At 39.6% G+C, this 21,026-nt stretch overlaps 1 protein-coding gene across 3 annotated transcripts in view; it reads right to left on the reverse strand.

Annotated features, from left to right (window-relative positions):
• Window positions 1–15,503: 15,503 nt before the first annotated feature.
• Window positions 15,504–21,026, reverse strand: part of usta (uronyl 2-sulfotransferase a) — a 94,991-nt gene continuing 89,468 nt past the window's right edge. The window contains exons 8-9 of one of the 3 annotated variants that reach the window (XM_073051460.1): window positions 20,617–20,704; window positions 16,141–16,278 (exon numbers count right to left, since the gene is read on the reverse strand). In XM_073051460.1, coding sequence (XP_072907561.1) covers window positions 20,649–20,704 — 56 coding nt within the window. In that variant the 3' untranslated portion in view covers window positions 16,141–16,278; window positions 20,617–20,648. Of the gene's footprint in view, window positions 16,279–20,565; window positions 20,705–21,026 lie in introns of all 3 variants that reach the window. The other 2 variants (XR_012099653.1, XM_073051459.1) reach the window with 2 other exon arrangements.

Genomic DNA, 21,026 nt, shown 5'->3' on the forward strand with positions numbered 1-21,026 from the left:
GTAGGAATAGTGTAAATGGGATTTGATGGTTTGTGAGCTCTTGATGGGCCAGATAGACTGTTCCCGCGCTCTATAGCTCCATGTGTTAAAGAATACAAGAGCCTTGGCTTTTATTTCTGGAGGGGTAAAAGTATAATCAGGGTCTTGTTCTGCTTCTACTGGAGAAATTGCCAATGATATCTAAAATTAATACGTACTTATGGGTAAGTAAGGATAAACTATGGTCAATAACAGGAAGACATATTTAAGGTGATTACAACAGAATGAAGAAGGAAATGAGAAAATAGTTTTTAAACACTAAGTGTTGTAAGAATCCACAGACTGAAAGAGCATAGTAATGTTCAAAAGAAAATTGAATAAATAAGCGGAAAAGAATCATAGAGCTCTGGAGAGCAAAGAACAGTGCAATGTGAGAAGTGGACTGTTCCACTAAGCACCAGTGGAGGCACCATGAGCTGAGTGCTCTCCAGTACTGTATAATTCCAGTACGACTGGTTCAGTTTCTGCCCGCATTTCAGGCCTGGAAGTCTCTGTGTTTCTTGGCTTGGTTTTAGGATTTTGTAACTCAGCACTCCCCAATTCCTGGTTTGGTTTCTTTGCTGTCAAGTTGAACAAATCTTGCTCCCCTGCTTTAGTCATTTGTACTAAATAAGCCACTGGACTTGTTTAAATCCATGTTAAGAAAAAACAAATAGAAATCCACTGACTTCCCTCCACAAGGAAAATGAATTTTGCAACAACTGGGTTCAAATTGTATTAATATTTACACTCAGAATATACAAACTACTGTGCAATTGAATTAATGTTTTCATTCTGAGGCGGCAGTTGTACAGACTGCATTTGGATTATTGTGTACAGTTCTGGTTGCCACACTACAGGAGGGATGTGGTGGCATTAGAAAGAGTGCAGAAGAAATTCCAAGTTTTGCCCAGGAAGTAGGATTTTACATATAAGGAGAGATTGGATAAACTAATTTATTCTAATTGCAATGTTAGAAGCTGAGGATTTATTTTATAGAGATTTTAAGAATTATGAGGGGCACTCTCTAAGGGTGGGGAACTCTGGAAAACCTAGGGTATAGACTTAATGTGAGAGGGGAGACATTTAAAGACTGAAGGAGCAAGTTTTTTTTCCAGTTAAATAGAAAGAGTTACCAGAGGAAGTGTTAAAGACAGATACAATTACAATATTTAAAAGGGTTTTGGACAGCACTTGGTAGGAAAGACATAAGGGATATGGTCCTAACATAGGCAAATAGGATCAGTGTAATAAACATTATGGATGGCATAGATGAGTTGGGCCAAAAGGCCCATTTCTATGTTGTACAGCTCCATGACTCTCAGGAAGGACAACACCATGCAAATAGTAAATGAGTTGGTATGACGTGACGCAATGATCTGAATTGAGAGGCCATCTGAGGTTATTGTATCTCGCCATCTGCTGGGCTCTACAAAAAAACGAGGTGATACCTTTAGTGTGATGCTGTACATTGTTATAAAGCTATCAAGGGAAGTTGGATAAAACTGCATGGTTCATTGATTTTACTGTTGATAAACCTAAAGATTTAGCAAAGATTTCAAGAACATAAACAATAATGTTTTTCCAGAGTTGGAAGCCAAGGAGTTGGCCCTCTTCATTCCCTCTAGGGGCTTGAAGTTACTCTGCAAACATTAGTTGCCCTCATGAATCACAAGACTTTGGTCCTACTCTTCTTCCTCCTGCTCCAAATGTCTGTTAACTTAATTTCACCAGCTTTGTGCCTGTTCTCAGGAAGTTGTATAGGCAAGAGGTGCACTAAATAATCTGCCTTTCACTGGCTAATGCTAACATTAGATGAAGAGGAGGCCATTGGCTAAGTCAGGTTTGCTTTGTCTTTCAATTCAATAGTGGTTGATATGAACTTAGAATCTTATACATACCGTTTCAGGAATAAAGTTACTAATACAAAGCTACATATGGAAATATGTATGGGAGATCTTAGTCAGTCAGTCAGTCCGGATCGGGAGCAGCTCCTCCAACACCATCACACTGAGCACGGGGGGTCCCCAGGGCTGCGTGCTCAGTCCACTGCTGTTCACTCTGCTGACCCACGACTGTGCTGCAACACACAGCTCGAACCATATCATCAAGTTCGCCGATGACACCACCATGGTGGGTCTCATCAGCAAGAACGAGTCAGCTTACAGAGAGGAGGTGCAGTGGCTAATGGACTGGTGCAGAGCCAACAACCTGTCTCTTAATGTGAACAAAACAAAAGAGATGGTTGTTGACTTCAGGAGGGCACGGAGCGATCACTCCCCGCTGAACATCGACGGCTTCTCGGTAGAGATCGTAAAGAGCACCAAATTTCTTGGTGTTCACCTGACGGAGAATCTCACCTGGTCCCTCAACACCAGCTCCATAGCAAAGAAAGCCCAGCAGCGTCTCTACTTTTTGCGAAGGCTGAGGAAAGTCCATCTCCCACCCCCCATCCTCATCACATTCTACAGGGGTTGTATTGAGAGCGTCCTGAGCAACTGTATAACTGCCTGGTTCGGAAATTGCACCATCTCGGATCGCAAGACCCTGCAGCGGATAGTGATTTCAGCTGAGAAGATCATCGGGGTCTCTCTTCCTGCCATCACAGACATTTACACTATACGCTGCATTCGAAAAGGAAACAGCATTATGAAGGACCCCATGCACCCCTCATACAATCTCTTCTCCCTCCTGCCATCTGGGAAAAGGCTCCGAAGCATTCGGGCTCTTACGACCAGACTATATAACAGTTTCTTCCCCCAAGCTATCAGACTCCTCAATACCCGAAGCCTGGACTGACACCTTGCCCTACTGTCCTGTTTATTATTTATTGTAATGCCAGTACTGTTTTGTGCACTTTATGCAGTCAAGTGTAGGTCTGTAGTCTAGTATAGCTTTCTCTGTGATTTTTTAAACTTACGTAGTTCAGTCTAGTTTTTTGTACTGTGTCATGTAAACCATGGTCCTGAAAAACGTTGTCTCATTTTTACTATGCACTGTACCAGCAGTTATGGTCGAAATGACAATAAAAGTTTACTTGACTTGACTTGAAATGTACTTAACAAGACACTGCATTATACCAGAAATAGAAGTGTGTTCTGGTGTCACAGACAGTTGACTTACTTGAAGGCCATGCAGGTTATCTTTATACATTAACAATTCCTAGTGACATTACAGGCTTCAAGGTCGGAACTAGTTGTTTCTAACTGTTTTTGTTGTATAGAACCAGTTCAGAAGAAAGGCATTCAACTTTTGCTGGCAGTTTTGGAGAGCAATCCAGTTGGTCCTAATTATTTTCCCCCATATTCTGACATGATTTTCTCCTTCTGGAATTTATCCAATTCCATTCAGAAGACTAGTAGTGTATCTGTATTCTCTGTCAGGCGGTGGATTAGACATTCTAGCCACCTACTGCATGTAACTAATTCTTTACTAACTCTGGTTCATTTGCCAATCATTTTACATCTGCACCTTTTCATTATCAACCCTTCTCACATTGCAAAAGTGATCTTTATTTACTCCAAAATATTCTTAATTTAGAACATTTTAATTAAATCACACCATAGCCTTTCATGGGACAGAGTACAATACAGATTTAGGTAACTTCCTAACTTTCCCCGATGAAGCCGCTATCTAGAAAGCACAGGGATTACTCATACTGCTGCTTTATTAACCCTTTCTACTATAAGTAATTATTTATTCACAGACATCTCCAGGCCGCATTTCTTAAAGCCCCTTTAAAAGTGACTCATTTTTAACTTGTTTTTCTTCATCTTTCCTACCCTGTACTTTCCTGGAACTGAATTTCATCTCTCATGTGTCAGCTCATTGTATGGGTTGGTTCCAGTCTTCCAACTCTTATTACTGACTCCCTTGGAATTTACTAAACTTCTGAATTGGGTATTATTTGCAGACCTTGAAATTGGGTCAAGGGGCATAAAGTCCAAGACTCTAATATATATTGGGGGGGGGGGGGAGCAGCAGTGATCCAAGTACTGAATTTCACTATAAAATCCCCTCCTGTTAAGAATCTATTTACTATGACTTAACTAATTGTGTTTTTTTTCTACTCAGTTACCTTTTATATCCTGTGGACTTCAATTTGGGGCTGTTTGGCCCGTGACATGATTTATCATAAACCTTTTGCAAATCCGCCATTGTGCTGCACGAATCCATCACATTATCTCATCAGAAAAGGAAACCAAGTTAAACATACCTTCCCCCAACAAGATCATGATAATTCGATTATACATGCTTGTACAAATGGCTATTAATTTTCTCCCAGACTATCATTTCTGTAAACTTTCCCATCACTTATGTTAAACTGGCTGGACTGTACTAGTCCAGTTTAACCTCCTCTACCTTTTCCAACACAGTGTGATAGAATGCAGAGCAATCCATATGTTCCACAGAACCACATACCACGGAACTTAGTAGTAGGTGTTCAGCTTTCCAAATTTGTTTTACTGACCAAGATAAAGGGATAGAATACATCCAGGTTTGCTGATGATAGAAAGGCTGGTGGGAAAGCAAATTATAAAGAGGATGCAAAGAGTTTGCAAAGGGATACTGACTGACTTATTTAGCAATTGGGCAAGATGGAGCATTAATGTAGGAAAATCTGAAGTTAGGCACTTTGGTAAGAGGAATAGGTAGTGTACTTTTTAAATGTTGAAAAACTAGTATTCCTGTGTGTAGGCAGAGAAAGCAAATAGGACAGCAATGGTGAGTTGATCTTTGTTGTTAGAGAGTTGCAGTGCAAAATTACCAAAATCTTGTGATTGTACAGGATTTGTGAGGTATCAGAGTATTGTATTCATTTTCACTTCCTGCATTTGAAGTAGGATGACTTACCTTGGAGGCAGTAAATTCACCAAATTAATTCCTAGGGTGAGAACACGTCTGTGAAAAATGTGATAAAGATTGGCTTTTTCTCAGTGGAGCTCAGAAGAACAAAAGAAGCTCTCAACAAGTCATGCAAAATTCTAAGACGAATTGGTTGACTAGCTGTTGAGGCTGGTTCCTTAAACCAGATAATCTCAAACTGAGGAGCATGGTTTCAGGATAGCAGAACAGGCATTTAAAATTGTGATGATATATTTTTACATTAAGGGCATAAGTCTTTGCAATTTTGTGCATTAGGTTATTAAACACTAAGGAATTTAGAGACATGTGAATCGGGGAACCTGAGCTTCAGGCACATCAGCAGCCATAACATTAAAAAGTTGAGCAGACTTAAAAGGTCTTATTGCCTTACTGCTTAAGTTCTTGTTGGACCATGTCTTTCTTCAAAATTCTCTGGACTTTTGGGACCTCATCTGCACCTAAGGAGAAGATGCAATTTCTATCCTCAATTCGCTTATGACCTTGGATACATCCCGTCTGGACAGGATGACTTACTGAAACCATTTTTTAAATCCCTTTTTATTTGTCTTTCCCATATTGTTGCAACCACTTCATTTATAATAGCTTTGGCAATGTCTTCTTTGTGAGTGAGTGATGTACTTATTTTTTATGGTGCAGAGTTTCCAGTTTTATTTCAGTGGATAGATGAGTTTCAACACAACGTGGTAACAACATAACTGACAAATCTATTGGGGTAAGTTCTTGTGCAGGTGAGAGAAATACAGGCGGGTCATGGCATATTGGTCAGGAAGGTTCCAGGTGTCACGATCCACAGGTGAAAAGACAAGTAGACCCCAGTCTCTTCAGATACATATTGATGAAACAAAATTGAGATGGGACCCTCATATTCTTTTTAATAATTCAAAACCGTACTGGCATACTGTGTAGCTTAATGTAAGTTTTAATGTTATTTCTCTGCTTGATAAAATCTCTCTCTCAGGTACCGAACTCCCAACATTATTTTTATGGGGTTGTTAACGTGCATGAAATTATTTGTAAATGAGCATCCTTCGGTATTTTCCAGTTCTATAACATTTAGATATCACCCCCCCCAGTACATGGTAGGTACAGTCTTCCCACCCCAAAATGTGCACCTCACATTTATGCACATTTTCGCCAATTGTGCACTCGTTCTGCAAGCATGCTCACGCAGTCTTGTTTGAGCAGTGTCCTTCAGTGTTAACTGAGCCACACATTTTGGGAGTGTATTTCCAAGTCCAAATTGTGCACAGCAGTGGTTTCAACTCAGATCTTTGCAGAATTTCACTCCTCATGTTTTCCCAGACAGTGGAGCAGCTGTTAACCCCTTCTCTTGTTTTCTGTTCTATATTTAGGATATTATTTAATCTGCTACTTGTTATCCGACTCCAAACACTGTGATCTTTGGCGCGCCTATTATGCAGTATCTTATCCAACGTCTTTCGAGCCTCCATTACATTATGTTACATCTTTTGCCTTATTGACACAACTTTCCTTCAAGTATCACAAAAGGTTGGTTAAGCATGACTTCCTCTTTTGAAATCTATGCTTTATGTTAAAATTTTAGTCTGAAATACTCATATAAACAAGATTTATCCTGTTTATAGATTAATAATGGCACAATCGGTGGCTGTTAGGTCCAGGTTCTGCTGGCTCCTGTTTGAGCATTCCCATTCTGTCACTCTTTCCCACAGCCTGGTAAATTATTTTCCTACAAGTGTCCATCTTAGTAGGCCAGAATGTTTCTTAGAGAAGGCCCCTATTTATAACTCCTCAGAAAATGAGACAGTCTGTGCTAAACTGCAGCAGGATATTCAGCGGTGGACTGATCAGTACCATAAATGTTACTTGCTGCCCAAGGATCATCTCCAACAAGAATGTGTGTAACTACCTATCCTTACTATTCAGCATTGCTGAATCTTCCACCATCATTGAGTCATCAATGATCAGAAACTCAACAGGTCTAGCCACAAATATTGTGGTTCAAAGAGAAGGTCTGAGATAAGATATGCTGTGCGAAGTCAACCCTTGATATTCCAGAACCTTCTAACCATCTACAAGGCACACACATGACGGAATACTTCACTTTGTTGAATGTGCCGATCCAACAACAATCAAGCTGGTTGGCACCATCTGGGAAATAGCAACTCAATCTATTGTTCCCATCCTGAACATCATATACCATAGTACAGCAGCTACAGTGTGCACCATCAACAAAATGCACAGTGGTTATTGTCTAGAGTAATTACAGCTCTCCCAGACCTACACATTTTACCATCAAGGTGCCCAGGGGAAGCAGAGGTGTAGGCTCCCCACTAAGTCATACACCACCCTGGTATGGAAATGTAATTTAATTCATTAAGTGTTGCTAATCATAACACTACTTTCCACTTAACAGATTCACCAAAAGGTCCACATCACATCAAGGTGGCTCAAACTCACCTTCTCTAGGGTATGAAGTTATGCCAGTGATGCCCATGTTCCAAAAAGGAATAAAGTTGACATATCTGACTTTCACTGGATTTGTTACAGAGTTGCAGACATGCATCCATGAGTATTGTACTGTTAAAATACCAGACCAGTGTCCACAAGTATGTGGCCCAGTGTTGTATAATGAAAGATCAATGTCCACCAGTACAATACACCTGAATCTACATCTGGATATGAACTTGAATCTAGACGTGTTCAGAAGATCAAACTAGGCCCTTTAATTTTATAGATGTTCCAATGCAGGATGGGCTGAGACTGGCAAGTGGATCCACTTCATCCACTACTGGCCTATTGAAACCTCTTTTAAAAATCTCTGAACAATTTTTTTTCATCACCCTTACAGTTCTACATCTTAACTGTGTTTAATCAACCCACTCTTATATTTTCCTAAAACTTTAAATCAATATCCACTGGCCTCAAATGATCTGCATACAGGAAAACCTTCCTTCTAATTGTAAAGGTTTTCCGATCCTAGCCAAAGTGGTCATGACTTTGTATATTAATAGCTTTTCTTTCAATCTCCTTTGATCTAATGAGAACTCAGGCTTTCTTGAGTTGAACTTTGCAGCTGAACTCTCTTGTCCCTGGAATTGTTTGAGTCAATCCTTCCAGCTCTTCTCTGGGGCTTCTGATTTTCCTAAAAGGAGGTGACCAGAAATGCAATATCAATTTTGGCCTAACTAGTGTTTTAACCAAGTTCTACATAATCTCCCTACTTTTGAATTCAGTACCCCAACCTACGAAGTCCTGTGTCTTGATTAAGCATTCAACCCACCTGCAATTTTCATAAATGTATAAATATATCTGCCTAGCTTCTTGTTTGTATATTCCCTTTAGAAAATACATTTTGTTCATTGCTTCGCTTTCTGTCACTGTGCATCACTTTATCATGGACCATTATGTCTACAGGGAAGAAGTCATCTCTCTGATACAGTGTTGTCAAGAAAACAACCTCTCCCTCAATGTCGCAAAAACAAAGAAGCTGGTTGTGGATTACAGGAGGAATGGAGACAGGCTGACCCCTATTGACATCAATGGATCCGGGGCTAAGAGGGTGAACAGCTTCATGTTCCTCGGCATCCACATCACTGAGGATCTCATGTGGTCTGTACACACCAGCTGTGTGGTGAAAAAGGCACAACAGCGCCTCTTTCACCTCAGACAGTTGAAGAAGTTTGGTATGGGTCCCCCAAATCCTAAGAACTTTCTACTGGGGCACAATTGAGAGCATCCTGACTGGCTGCATCACTGCCTGGTATGGGAACTGTACTGCCCTTAATCACAGGACTTTGCAGTGGTGCGGAGAGCCCAGCGCATCTGTAGTTGTGAACTTCCCATGATTCAGGACATTTACAAGGACAGGTGTGTAAAAAGGGTCCGTAGGATCAATGGGGACACAAGTCATCTGAACTACAATCTATTCCAGCTGCTACCATCTGGAAAGCCGTACTGCAGCATAAAAGCCAGGACCACAGGCTCCGGGACAGCTTCTTACACCAGGCCATCAGACTGATGAACTCATGATGATTTGAGTGTACTCTATATTACATTGACTATTCTATTTATTATAAATTACTATGATTGCACGTGGCACATTTAGATGGAGACATAACAAATATTTTTACTCATGTATGTGAAGGATGTAAGCAATAAAGGCAATTCAATGAGTTCAGCTTCTATTTTAATTTTCCCCTTGTATTTTGGCCACCATAATACTGTCTCTAATTAGATTCCCCAACCACTTCCCCTTCCTTTCAAAATGTGTTAGATCTTTCAGTTTTTAAACTGCCAGCCCAATTCTTTACATATCCATCCATGTTTCAGTTATCCCTTTCACATCTGGCTGCCCACTTTGATTTATTGCTTCCAGTTCCTGTTTTGGAATCAATATGCATGACATCTAATGTTTTAATGAATTCTTTCATACACCAAGTAATTTTATAATTATGGAGGTGGTACAGGAGATTCAGAATATAGTGACAACAGAGTAGATTTCCGTTTGTTTGTGGTCTTCTGCTGCTGTAGCCCATCCACTTTAAGGTTCAAAGTTTTGTGCAGAGATGCTTTTTCGCACACCATTGTTGTAATGCGTGGTTACTTGAGTTACTGTCATTTTCCAGTCTGCTTGTACCATTCTCCTCTGACCTGTCTCATTAACAAGGTGTTTTTGCCTACAATCATTCCATGGCCAAAGTCACTTAAATCATTATTTTTTCCCCCATTCCGATGTTTGATCTGAATAACAAATGAACCTCTTGACCATGTCTGCATATTTTTAAGCACTGAGTTGCTGCCACAAGATTGACTGATTTGTTATTTGCATTATCAAAGAGTACAGGTGTAGCTAATAAAGTGGTCACTGAATGTATATCATAAATATAACTCATACCTCCCCTTTAGCCTTATTCCCAATTGTTTTAACTTCTGGTTCAGTTTATTTAGATCTTCACCATTGTCATTCCATGCACCCTTCAACCAACAAATCTTATTCAGAAGGTGTTGTATCTTTCTGGTACGCAAGGAGCCTGTCCTGATAATACAGATAATTTCTAATTCAATGCTTTTGGCACATTGACTTTCTTAAATCGAGTTGGGATGTCGAAGTTGTGTAAGACTTTGGTGAGGCCTAATTTGGAGTACTGTGTGCAGTTTCGGTCACCTACCTACAGGAAAGATATCAATAAGTCTGAAAGAGTACAAAGATGTTGCTGGGACTTGAGGATCTGAGTCATAGGGAAAGGCTGAATAGGTTAGAACTTTACTCCCTGAAATACAGGAGAATGAGGGGAGATTTAATAGAGGTATACTAAATTATGAGGGGTATAGATAGGGTATATGTAAGCAGCTTTTTCCATGGAGGCTGGAACTAGAGGTCACAGTGAAAGATGAAATAATTAAGGGGGAAATGAGGGGGAACTTCTTCACTCGGGGTGGTGAGGGTTTGCAACAAGCTGCCAGCAGAAGTGGTGAATGTGGGTTCAATTTCAGCATTAAGTTTGGATAAGTGTTTGGATGGGAGGGGTGTGGGGGGCCATGGCTCAATGGGATTATGAAGAATTATAGCTTGTCATGGACTAAATGGTCTGAAGGGCCTGGTTTCTGTGCTGTAATACAATGTGCTGATGCATATCACTGATTGATGGCTGTCAGAAATGGTGCAGATACTGGTTTTACTTTGAAGGTACAGTAAAATGAACATACAAAATGAAACCATTCTTGCTTACACACACCAGTCTTTTAGTCATGTTTTCCACTTGCTAATGTACATAATCGGACCCCCACTAGATAGATAGTTAGATAGATAGATACTTTATTCATCCCCATGGGGAAATTCAACTTTTTTTTCCAATGTCCCATACAGTTGTTGTAGCAAAACTAATTACATACAATACTTAACTCAGTAAAAAAATATGATATGCATCTAAATCACTATCTCAAAAAGCATTAATAATAGCTTTTAAAAAGTTCTTAGGTCCTGGCGGTAGAATTGTAAAGCCTAATGGCATTGGGGAGTATTGACCTCTTCATCCTGTCTGAGGAGCATTGCATCGATAGTAACCTGTCGCTGAAACTGCTTCTCTGTCTCTGGATGGTGCTATGTAGAGGATGTTCAGAGTTATCCATAATTGACCGTAGCCTACTCAGCGCCCTTCGCTCAGCTACCGATGTTAAACCCTCCAGTACTTTGCCCACGACAGAGCCCGCCTTCCTTACCAGCTTATTAAGACGTGAGGCGTCCCTCTTCTTAATGCTTCCTCCCCAACACGCCACCACAAAGAAGAGGGCGCTCTCCACAACTGACCTATAGAACATCTTCAGCATCTCACTACAGACATTGAATGACGCCAACCTTCTTAGGAAGTACAGTCGACTCTGTGCCTTCCTGCACTAAATAGCTGCTTGTTGAAATCATCTATGTAACCTCTGCCTCACATGGTTTGGATTCTAATTCTCAGATTATCTGTATGAACCGTTTCTAAAACTGATCTCTACTTTCAGGTTCTCAGCAGGATCCAAAGGTCCCAACATAAACCACAACTTTGGTTCCCTTTTCAGGTTAATTGTAACATAGCCTGAGGACTTCCCATATCTTTAATCTCAGAAGTAAACACTCTGCTGGATGAAAATACCATCTAATTGATAATTCACAACAGAAGTTCCTATTCTCCACCAGCACAGATGCTACAGTTAACATTATGGCGATATTCCCTGTGTTCATTGTATCTTTAAAGACAAGTATTTGCATCACCTCAAACACACTCTTCCTTCATCTACTTCTCCCTGTGTGTGTGTTGGGGTGTGTTGAATTCAATTGCCTGCTCAATGGCTCTGACCTGCTTTGACTCAAAGCAGTCCTGGCCAATTTCACAGTCCAGTTCAAGCAGTACAGATCCTGATCTTTATCTTGCAAGAGTCATTCATTTCATACACAGATCCATGCATCATGTAGCCTTTGCTCACCTGGGAAGTCGTGCTGGTAATAAGCAATAGCTTCATGATCTCTTTGCTGCAGGTTGGTTCCCTGTTTTCTTGAAACAAATGGCACAGCTATTATGAGCTCCTGAATGAATTAGATTAAAGACACAATTGTTGTCTCATTGATAAGTAGATGTTTTAATGTTGTTCTCTCCATAGTAACAAGTGGACAGTCCAGTACAGATGCCCTATTGTGACCCTTTATCTTGTACCTCTTTCATCACAGACAACCATTGAAAATAAATGTTTTAAGACCAAATCAATCCTTAATTTTAAACTTAATTTGAAGACTTCTGGATTCTTAAGCTCATGTAGAGATATAACCTTTCTTGTCTGTATTCGGACAGATTTTGGGCAATAGATGCCAGTAGCATCAGGATTTCCAAACACTTGTTGTAATCCAGATAGCACCAATCCCAAGAACTACTGAGGATCTAGTATGAGTTGAGGGCTAGATTTCAGGCATCATTAGAATTAGCTGAATGCCTGATGATTAATGGAGCAATAGGCTGGTGTCAGAATTTTCATTGTTTTGAGAGCTGAGGAATTGGGAATCGCTCAGCAACACCATTTCAAAGCAATATTTATAATAATGTAAATACATTTGTACATTGTTGCTGAAAAATAGTTATCAATACTAAAATAACAAAGCAACTGTGGCATTCTTAGAAATAAGACAAAAATCCAAACATTGTCTGATTCAAATGTGGGAAGGTGTAGTTTCCATATGAAGGAGCAGATTGCTAGGCAAGAGAGATAATGAGAAATGTAAACTATCTTGGCAGATATTGGATTAAGAGATGGGAATAACTTTCAGTTACAAAATCATGAGGTAGCCACTGCGTCTCTCAGCATGACCTGAGCCTGAGCTGATAAAATGAATAAAAAGTGATCATGAAGATTTCAGTCAAGCACTTCTCAGTTCTGGGATTAAATCCATTAAAAGGCAATGAAATGAAACTGCTTTTTGTTTGCTGAACATTTCAATCCAAATTTGAATAGGGTCAACCGGGGAAGATAGTGCCAGTGAACAATGTGACCAAGGGCAACATTTTTCAGATGATCCACAAAACTACTGCTTTTGCTTCTTTGTCTTTCAAATGTGGTTCCACTACTTCTGGAGCCTGTGATCTGCATCTTAGTGGTGTGTTTTTGGGCCAATTGAGCAATCTGGTACTTTGCCGTCTCTGAAGGAGGTTTTGAGCAAAGTGTGCGACCTGGAGGAGGGGCTCAAGCCCATGATTGACTCCATTTATTGCCAACTAAAGCATCGAGGAAGACTGAAATCATGGAACAGGTGTTCAGCACCATCTACCAGCCTCTTGCTCATTGCTGCTGGAGGAACGTGTCTACATTTGAAGGTCTCTCACTCTCTCTCGTTCACCGCTACTGGTGGAAGGTCCCTGCATTCGAATAGTCTCTCTTTCCCTTGCGCTCGATGCTGGAGTCCTGGGTCTTGGGCAAAGTTTAATCACGGTTTGTGGATTGGACGCTAGTTCATATTATGTATTTCTGTTTTCTGGTCCCTCCTTTTTTGTTGGTATTTTGTGCAAATTTTGATCAGAAGGACTAGGTCTGTGGCCTATAGCTAAGTTAACGATCGACACAGAGCTAGATTGAACCGAACTGAATATGCCTGGGCTGGTTCGATGATTTGTGGTTTGATGTTTTATATTGAGTTTTCCGCTTGTGTTTTTTTTTGCTGTTTGCACGATTTGTTCTTTTTTTTGGTGTGTTGGGGGTTTGATATGTTTTCTTTTAAAGGGTTCCATAGCTTTCTTTGGTATCGTGGCTGTCTATAGGATTATGAATCTCAGAGTTGTATACTGCATACTTTATTAATAAATGTACTTTGAATGTTTGATTCTAATATGTAGGACTAAAATTACAAACTTTCCTATGAATTCCGCCTAAATCCAGTTGGTCAAACAGGAGAAAAGATTCATAGTGTTGTTGTAAATTCAGGGTTAAAATTGATGTTGATGCAGAGTCAAAAGGAGCTAATACTGTAATATCTGTCAAAGAAGTATTCAATGCAAGTGTCAAATGAGCAGTGTTCTGCATCCAAGTTGGCTTGTAGCTCCTCTGGGTGTGCTTGATGGGATGCAACTTTACATTGAGAAGTTGTGTAACTTCCCTGGATTTGCTCAGTGGGACAATTCACTGTGATATCACGTGTTAATTTTTTTGTGTGATAGGTGTATAGATCCATCCCACACATATACTGCTACTGGCCCCCAGCCCTACCTCCCTCCCTTTATTCCATGCTCCACCTATAAGATTCCATTTTAATCAGCTCTTCTGTCATTCACCCCCATCCTCCCAGTTTCTGACAACATTCCCTCCCACTCCCCTCATCTGGAACAATCTATAATCTGCTAGTCCTTGATCATCCATTCCCTCCATCGTTTTGTACTGGTCATCTCCATTCTATCTTTCAGTCCAGATGAAGGGACTTGACCCAAAGTGTTGACTATCCATTTCCCTCCATAGAAGTGGTCTGATCTGTTGATTTCCTCTAGCATCCCGTGTTGCTCCAGATTTCAGACTCCACGTAGTTGTCCTAAATTATAGCTCCTTACCCAGAATGTGGCAAAAACATGAAATCTGCTTCCACAACAAATGAATAAAACAAATGGTAGAGATATGTTATGCCCTGATTAAGATTTCTACTGCTATTTTAGCAGTCTCTGCAAGCAGTGTGTCCTGTGGGTAAAATGTTTGTTTCAGCTAAAGAAGCCCTGCTGTTCAACTTAAGAATGTTGTTTCAGCCAATCAGGGTAGTAGAATCGGGAGAAAGTTCTAGAGAGAGCTGGATGGAGAGAGATTTGTGACGGACACAGTCTTGTTTGGGGCTTTTGGCAGGAATGCAGAGAAGGAAAGATGCCATAGAATATTGTAGGAAGGCAAGTCTCCGTTGCACAGAGTGCTTCATGCAGATGGATGGCTCCACGACGAATGAGCCTGTGAGAGAGCCCACTTGTTTGCGATGGATTTTCAGCCAAGTTCAGAATGTCGTGTGTGCTTTCACGCAGACCGTGGGTCCAGTGCAGGAGTAAAGACAACTCCAGGATGAGAGCTCTAACTTAATGCGTACATTGGACTGGTCAACTGTAACGGGCCTTTTTCTGTTTCTCTTTCCTAGTAACTGTCCGATAAAAATGAAATTTGTAAATATACTTTCTTTATAATTTTATGCGGTATATTCTGATCGGCAACTGTGTATGGGCAGTATTTACACAGCATTCGCTCAAATCGATGTTTCTTTAATCAGAACATCATGACGTTCCTGTTTGGTGGAACCCCAAATCATACCGACCCTAGACGTATATTGTTTGTGAAAAGTGGAGCTGGCCAGTGAACCAAATTTGCACACAAGCGGGTGAGGGGGTTACATTTGTATTTATGGAGCTAAACATCCAAGCAATGGAAATTGAAGGTTACTTTGATAATTTAGACTTGAAATGTTGGGAAGAGACTTCGGTAGAACATCAACACTTCATGGATCAAATGGTCCACTTCTGTTTTGTAAATTCTATGTACCGTTAATTAGACTTATCACAAAAATATTTCTGTTCAAAGTTTGAGATAAAATATAACAAATATTACATTTTGTCAATGTTACAACCATACAATCCTTTTAAATTGTTTATTTTCTGACAAATCACAAATGTGAATACAGTCCTGAAAATACTACAAAATGTCCCAGTCCAACTTTATTTCTTCAGATGCTATCTTCTGTTTGAAGATCCAAAAGTTTTGGAAAATGAGCTAGTATCTAACTGGATTAATACCTTTCTCAGTGTTAAAATGCATCATCTTCTTTACATTTTTTAAAAATGTAACTAAATAAATCCTTTAATATATATTTTTAAATGCAGATATAGTAGTTAAAAAAGTGTCTTACCTGCTGGTACAGCAGTTGGTAAAGAAACTTTAGAAAAAAAATAAAATCATGCAATAGCATGAAAAGTGTAAGATACATACATCTGCCTGGCAAAGACTGACTGCAATTGTGAATGTTTTAATCTAATCTCCAGAACAGACCAATACTGCAGCTTCTCCTGACCAAATTGCAGTTCCTTGTGGAATTTTCAACATAAAGGACACTCTGAGACCCCCAGCAAGCAACTCATTGCAATCATCCATAAATGTCTTTCAACCATGTGTCATCGTCATCATCATGTATATGGTCAGGCTCTTCAACTTGGGATGGAGTTACGTACTCTCTAGATGGAGCTCTGCCTCGAGTCTTCAGGCCGAATTTTCGTTTCAATAAATGGAACTGATTCTTGACATAGTTATAAAAGTCATATTCATACCGCATTCGTTGGAAGAGCACTTTCAGTGCTTCTGGGGATGGTTTCTGTTTCTTCACAGTGATTGTCCCATTTCCAAGTTTTCTGTACTCTGTCATGGAAGCAAAAGTGTGGTAAGAAATAAGTACGGTAATTCATTTATGAAAACTGTTGCAATTGATGCAGTATTTTTATAATGAATTTAAAATGTTAAATTCTGATCAACTGATGGCCAACTAAATTTAATTCTTTTCAAAGGAAGCCAATATACTTCACAGCACATTGGGAAATGTTATCAAAATTACATTTATTTGCTTACACTTTGATGACCATGTTGCAATACAGATTACAGTATTGCACATGATCAATATCTTCATATTAAAATTGCAGTAAAGGAATAAAGTAACGTACCAGAAGAGGAAGTGATGATATAACAGCTACAGCAAGGATGGAAAGAGCAGGTAGAGAGTGGGAGGAGAACACGTCTGGACTAAGGGCAGAGAATGGGGTGCCCTCTAAGATGCGGTGGAATCATGAAGATACTGATGAAGTGATAATGTGGGCAGAGCAATGGCAGATGTAATTTAATCCCAATAAGTGGAAGTTGATGAATAAAGGGAGCACATATACAATGAATCGTTGGGTTCTAAGTAGAACTGAGCAAGTGAAGAATCTTGGTGTACAAGTCCAAGGATTCCTGGAGATAGTAGCACAGGTAGCTAAGATGGTGAAGAAGACATACGGGATACTTTCCCTCACTAATCAGTTACAGAATATAACAGAAGGGAGATTAAAGTGCTTCATAAATTGTTGGCCTAGCCAACCTACAATATGGTGAACAGTTGTGGTTACCACACATGATTGGGACAAAGTGTAGAGGACATTCATGATGTTCCCTGAGATGGAGCTTATCAGCTATGAGGAAACACTGGACAGGCTGGATTTGCTTTCCTTAAGATGGAAGGCGCTTAAGAGGGAACCTGACCAAAATACACAAAATAATGAGAGGCTAACATAGAAGGCAGACAGTAAATATTTTTCCATCCATAGTAGAGTTAGTCTAAAATTAGAGGGTTCAGGGAAAGGAGTGTGTGGTTCAGAGGGGGATTTGAAGAGCTTTTCCCATGTAGAGGGAAGTTGGAATCTGGAACACATTGCCTGAGTGTATGGTGGAAGCAGGTACCCTGACATCAAGTATCTAAATGATACCTGAATCACCAAGGGACAGAAAACTATGGAGCAAGTGCTGATAAATTTGTATAGATGGGTGCTTGATGGTTGACACAGGCACAGTGGTTTGAAGGGTTTTCTGAGCTGTATGATTGCACGATTAAGGATGGTAAAATAAATGAGACAAACTTCATATTATAAATTACCCAGTTTAAAAAATTCAAATGTTATTAAAAGGTTCACTAACCAATTAAAGATCTTAAATATCTTTTCGACTTGTGGACATGAAAATATGTTGCACATATGGGCAATAGGAACTTGCCAATTAAAGATACCTACAGTACGTGTTGGGGAGGCAGCATTAAGAAGAGGGACGCCTCACGTCTTAATAAGCTGGTAAGGAAGGCGGGCTCTGTCGTGGGCAAAGTACTGGAGAGTTTAACATCGGTAGCTGAGCGAAGGGCGCTGAGTAGGCTACGGTCAATTATGGAAAACCCTGAACATCCTCTACATAGCACCATCCAGAGACAGAGAAGCAGTTTCAGCGACAGGTTGCTATCGATGCAATGCTCCTCAGACAGGATGAAGAGGTCAATACTCCCCAATACCATTAGGCTTTACAATTCAACCGCCAGGAGTAAGATATGTTAAAGTGCCGGGGTTGATTGTATTAATGTATTTAAGTAAACTACTTAAGAACTTTTTAAAAGCTATTATTAATGCTTTTTGAGAGAGTGATTTAGATGCATATCATATTTTTACTGAGTTAAGTATTGTATGTAATTAGTTTTGCTACAACAAGTGTATGGGACATTGGAAAAAATGTTTAATTTCCCCATGGGGATGAATAAAGTATCTATCTATCTATCTACTGTACTTAGACACATGTATATAGCTAGGGAGCTGAAGACTTTTGCACAGTACTGTATTTGTCAACAGAGTGGGAAGCTAGTTTGTAAACCTGTCAGGAGCAAAGAATGTTGGAAATGGTGAGGGTGAAGCACTTTGGGAGGAGTGTGGGACAGGTGGCAGAGTAAGTGCCAGGGGTGGGAGCAGACACACTCAGCCCTGAGACACCAGGCAAGGTCATTTGATTCCAAACAATTGGTTTAGTGATCAATTTCCCTTCTCTTTTCCCAACCATAATTCCCCTCTCCCTGCCCCCTTTCCCAATCCAGACCACAACAGAGACCCATATCAGAATTAGGTTCATCATTTGCATATGTCATGAAATCTGTTTTTTTTTGTGGCAGCAGTACAGTGCAATACATAAAATTGCTACAGTACTGTATCTCCCCTCCAGACACCATTTGATGATACAGCATCTAACCATGCATCCTTCTTTCTAAACCAAGTTCTCCCATCAAGATGCTTTTAGTTATAACCAACTTTTGAGCATCTGTCTTTATGATTTTTTGACCAGTTAATGCTTGCCCGATGTGTGCTGAGAAACATTTATTTTAAATCACTAAACAATGTTGTCATTCAAAAGCTATCTAATAATATAATGAATAACAGAACACAAAGCCATTAGGCCCATTGATGACGATGCTAACTTTTCAATTAAAGTTGTCAATCCCTCTGCTTTTTTGTACATCCTTTTATTATTCAACCTATCAAAATATGAAATTATTAATATTTCTTTCAAGTATTATAGTTAAATAGTTTACTACTTCTACATACAAAGTTTGCTGCATGAAATAAAATTTTACTCTGAATTCACCCTGCTGTTACTGATTCGATGACAAACATCTTCCATTTATAATAAATACTTTCTCCATTCCGAGAAACTATCAATTACTACATTAACTCTTTCACGTGTTCTGTTTTCAGTGCTCTAGTGTTTTGCAGATTCCATTCCAACACTGCTATTAATGTTTTATTATGTTCTATTTTCTTATGTGTGCTCACTTCCAGTGATCTGCACATTATTAAAATAATTTGCATGTTTATCTAAGATGTATGTGCTCTAATCCAGAATGTCTAAGACATGTAAAATAAATGGCATATTCAATGGAAAAGTCAGTCATTCATATTTTTCCACAAGTCTTCTTCAAGTAGATAGCACTATGTTGTATCTGCCCCACTGCCACATCCGGAGATCTGGGAATAGTATTGCGTTGCTATGTGAGGCTGTTACAGATGTAATAGATAAAATGATACCAAATGAAGATACTTGCCTTTGCTGTCAGGTGACTGCAATGACAACCCTTCTGTTTATCTTTACTCAAGTGAGAGTGAAGCAGTTCCTTTGATTGTTCAACAAGCTGACAACATCTTCTGCTATTGGATGAGAAGGTTATTCCATGCAGTGAGGGAAGCTCTATGTGTGCAGCAACAATTTTGTTGTCCTCAGAGAGCAACAATGTATTTTGCATGCAGAATATACCAGTTTTGTGTGTTTGTGCTATAGTACAGATCATTGCAATTGCAGTCAGTTGGGATTTTATAGTTTGAAACTGCTGGGCAAAACCTATCATTAACACTCAAGTAACTGTACTGATCACAAATTCTTGCTCACATCTCAATCTGATTATTCTGCTAAATCTTTTCCAGAAAAAGATCAGGACTACATAGAAGTTTTATTGTAAAAAAGTTTGCTAGTCAGAAGGTATATTATAATTATACCATAGCTATTTGAAAGTTCCCATTACTACATGGAAACCGATTCTATCACAATTCTTTAATTCACAAGACAGTGGGTTCAAATCCCACTCCACATCTCAAATAACGTGACCTGGTCCTGAAGTGCGAAGTTCAGCACTGTGATTTGCTATACAGCAAAAAGCTGATGTGGTCAATATCCCTCAAATAAAACCATCATTCTCATTAATTAGTCATTAACCCCATTTTGAAAATATTTAATATTATCTGCATTAATATTCAAGGATTGCATAGCTCTTTGGGATTTCCTGAGGAAAAGACTATATTCATGCAAATTAATTTTTTTCCATAAAAGTACATGAAAGGGACCATGTAGCTCATTTACTTCATCCTTACAGAAAGTTACAAGACCTCTGAAAGCCAGCATCTAAACACAGCTTCAATAATTCCTGAACTTCACCCACATGGAGACCTTTACAGGAAATACGCAAAGTGTTTTTCAACAGTAGTCCTGAAATTGCCTTTTATCAGTTGCACCTGTGCCCTTCTGCCTTGTATTTGTAGTTTAACCTTTGTAACAGTGCTCAGGATTAAACTTTTCCATGTCAGTTAGTGTCTTCTATACCTCGAAAATTTGCCTACTGTCAAAGGCTGAAGGGTCCAAAGTTTTTCCAACCTTTGCTAAAACCAGTCCTTTGACACCAGGGATCAGCCTCGTGGCCCTTCTCTGCATCGCTTCCTTGGCTCGAAGGTTTCCCTTGTGCCTTGATAAACCAGAAATAAGATAATCACAAAAAGAATTAAAGGGCTGATTAGCATGTGGAATCCTCTGCCCCAAAACTCTGTTAAAGCAGAGTCCATAAATTCCTTAAAGGGAAGCAGTGTGTTGATTCCTTAGAAAAGGGAAATGGAGAGGCACAGGAAGTGAGCAGGGGAGCAAATTGTAAACTTTGATGGGTTTAATGCCAAACAAGAGAAAATCTGCAGATGCTGGAAATCCAAGCAACACACACAAATGCTGGAGGAACTCAGCAGGCCAAGCAGCATCTATGGAAAAAAGCACAGGCGACATTTCTGCCGAGACCC

This window comes from Hemitrygon akajei, chromosome 7 (genome assembly GCF_048418815.1).
Source record: "Hemitrygon akajei chromosome 7, sHemAka1.3, whole genome shotgun sequence".
NCBI classification, from domain to species: Eukaryota; Metazoa; Chordata; class Chondrichthyes; order Myliobatiformes; family Dasyatidae; genus Hemitrygon; species Hemitrygon akajei.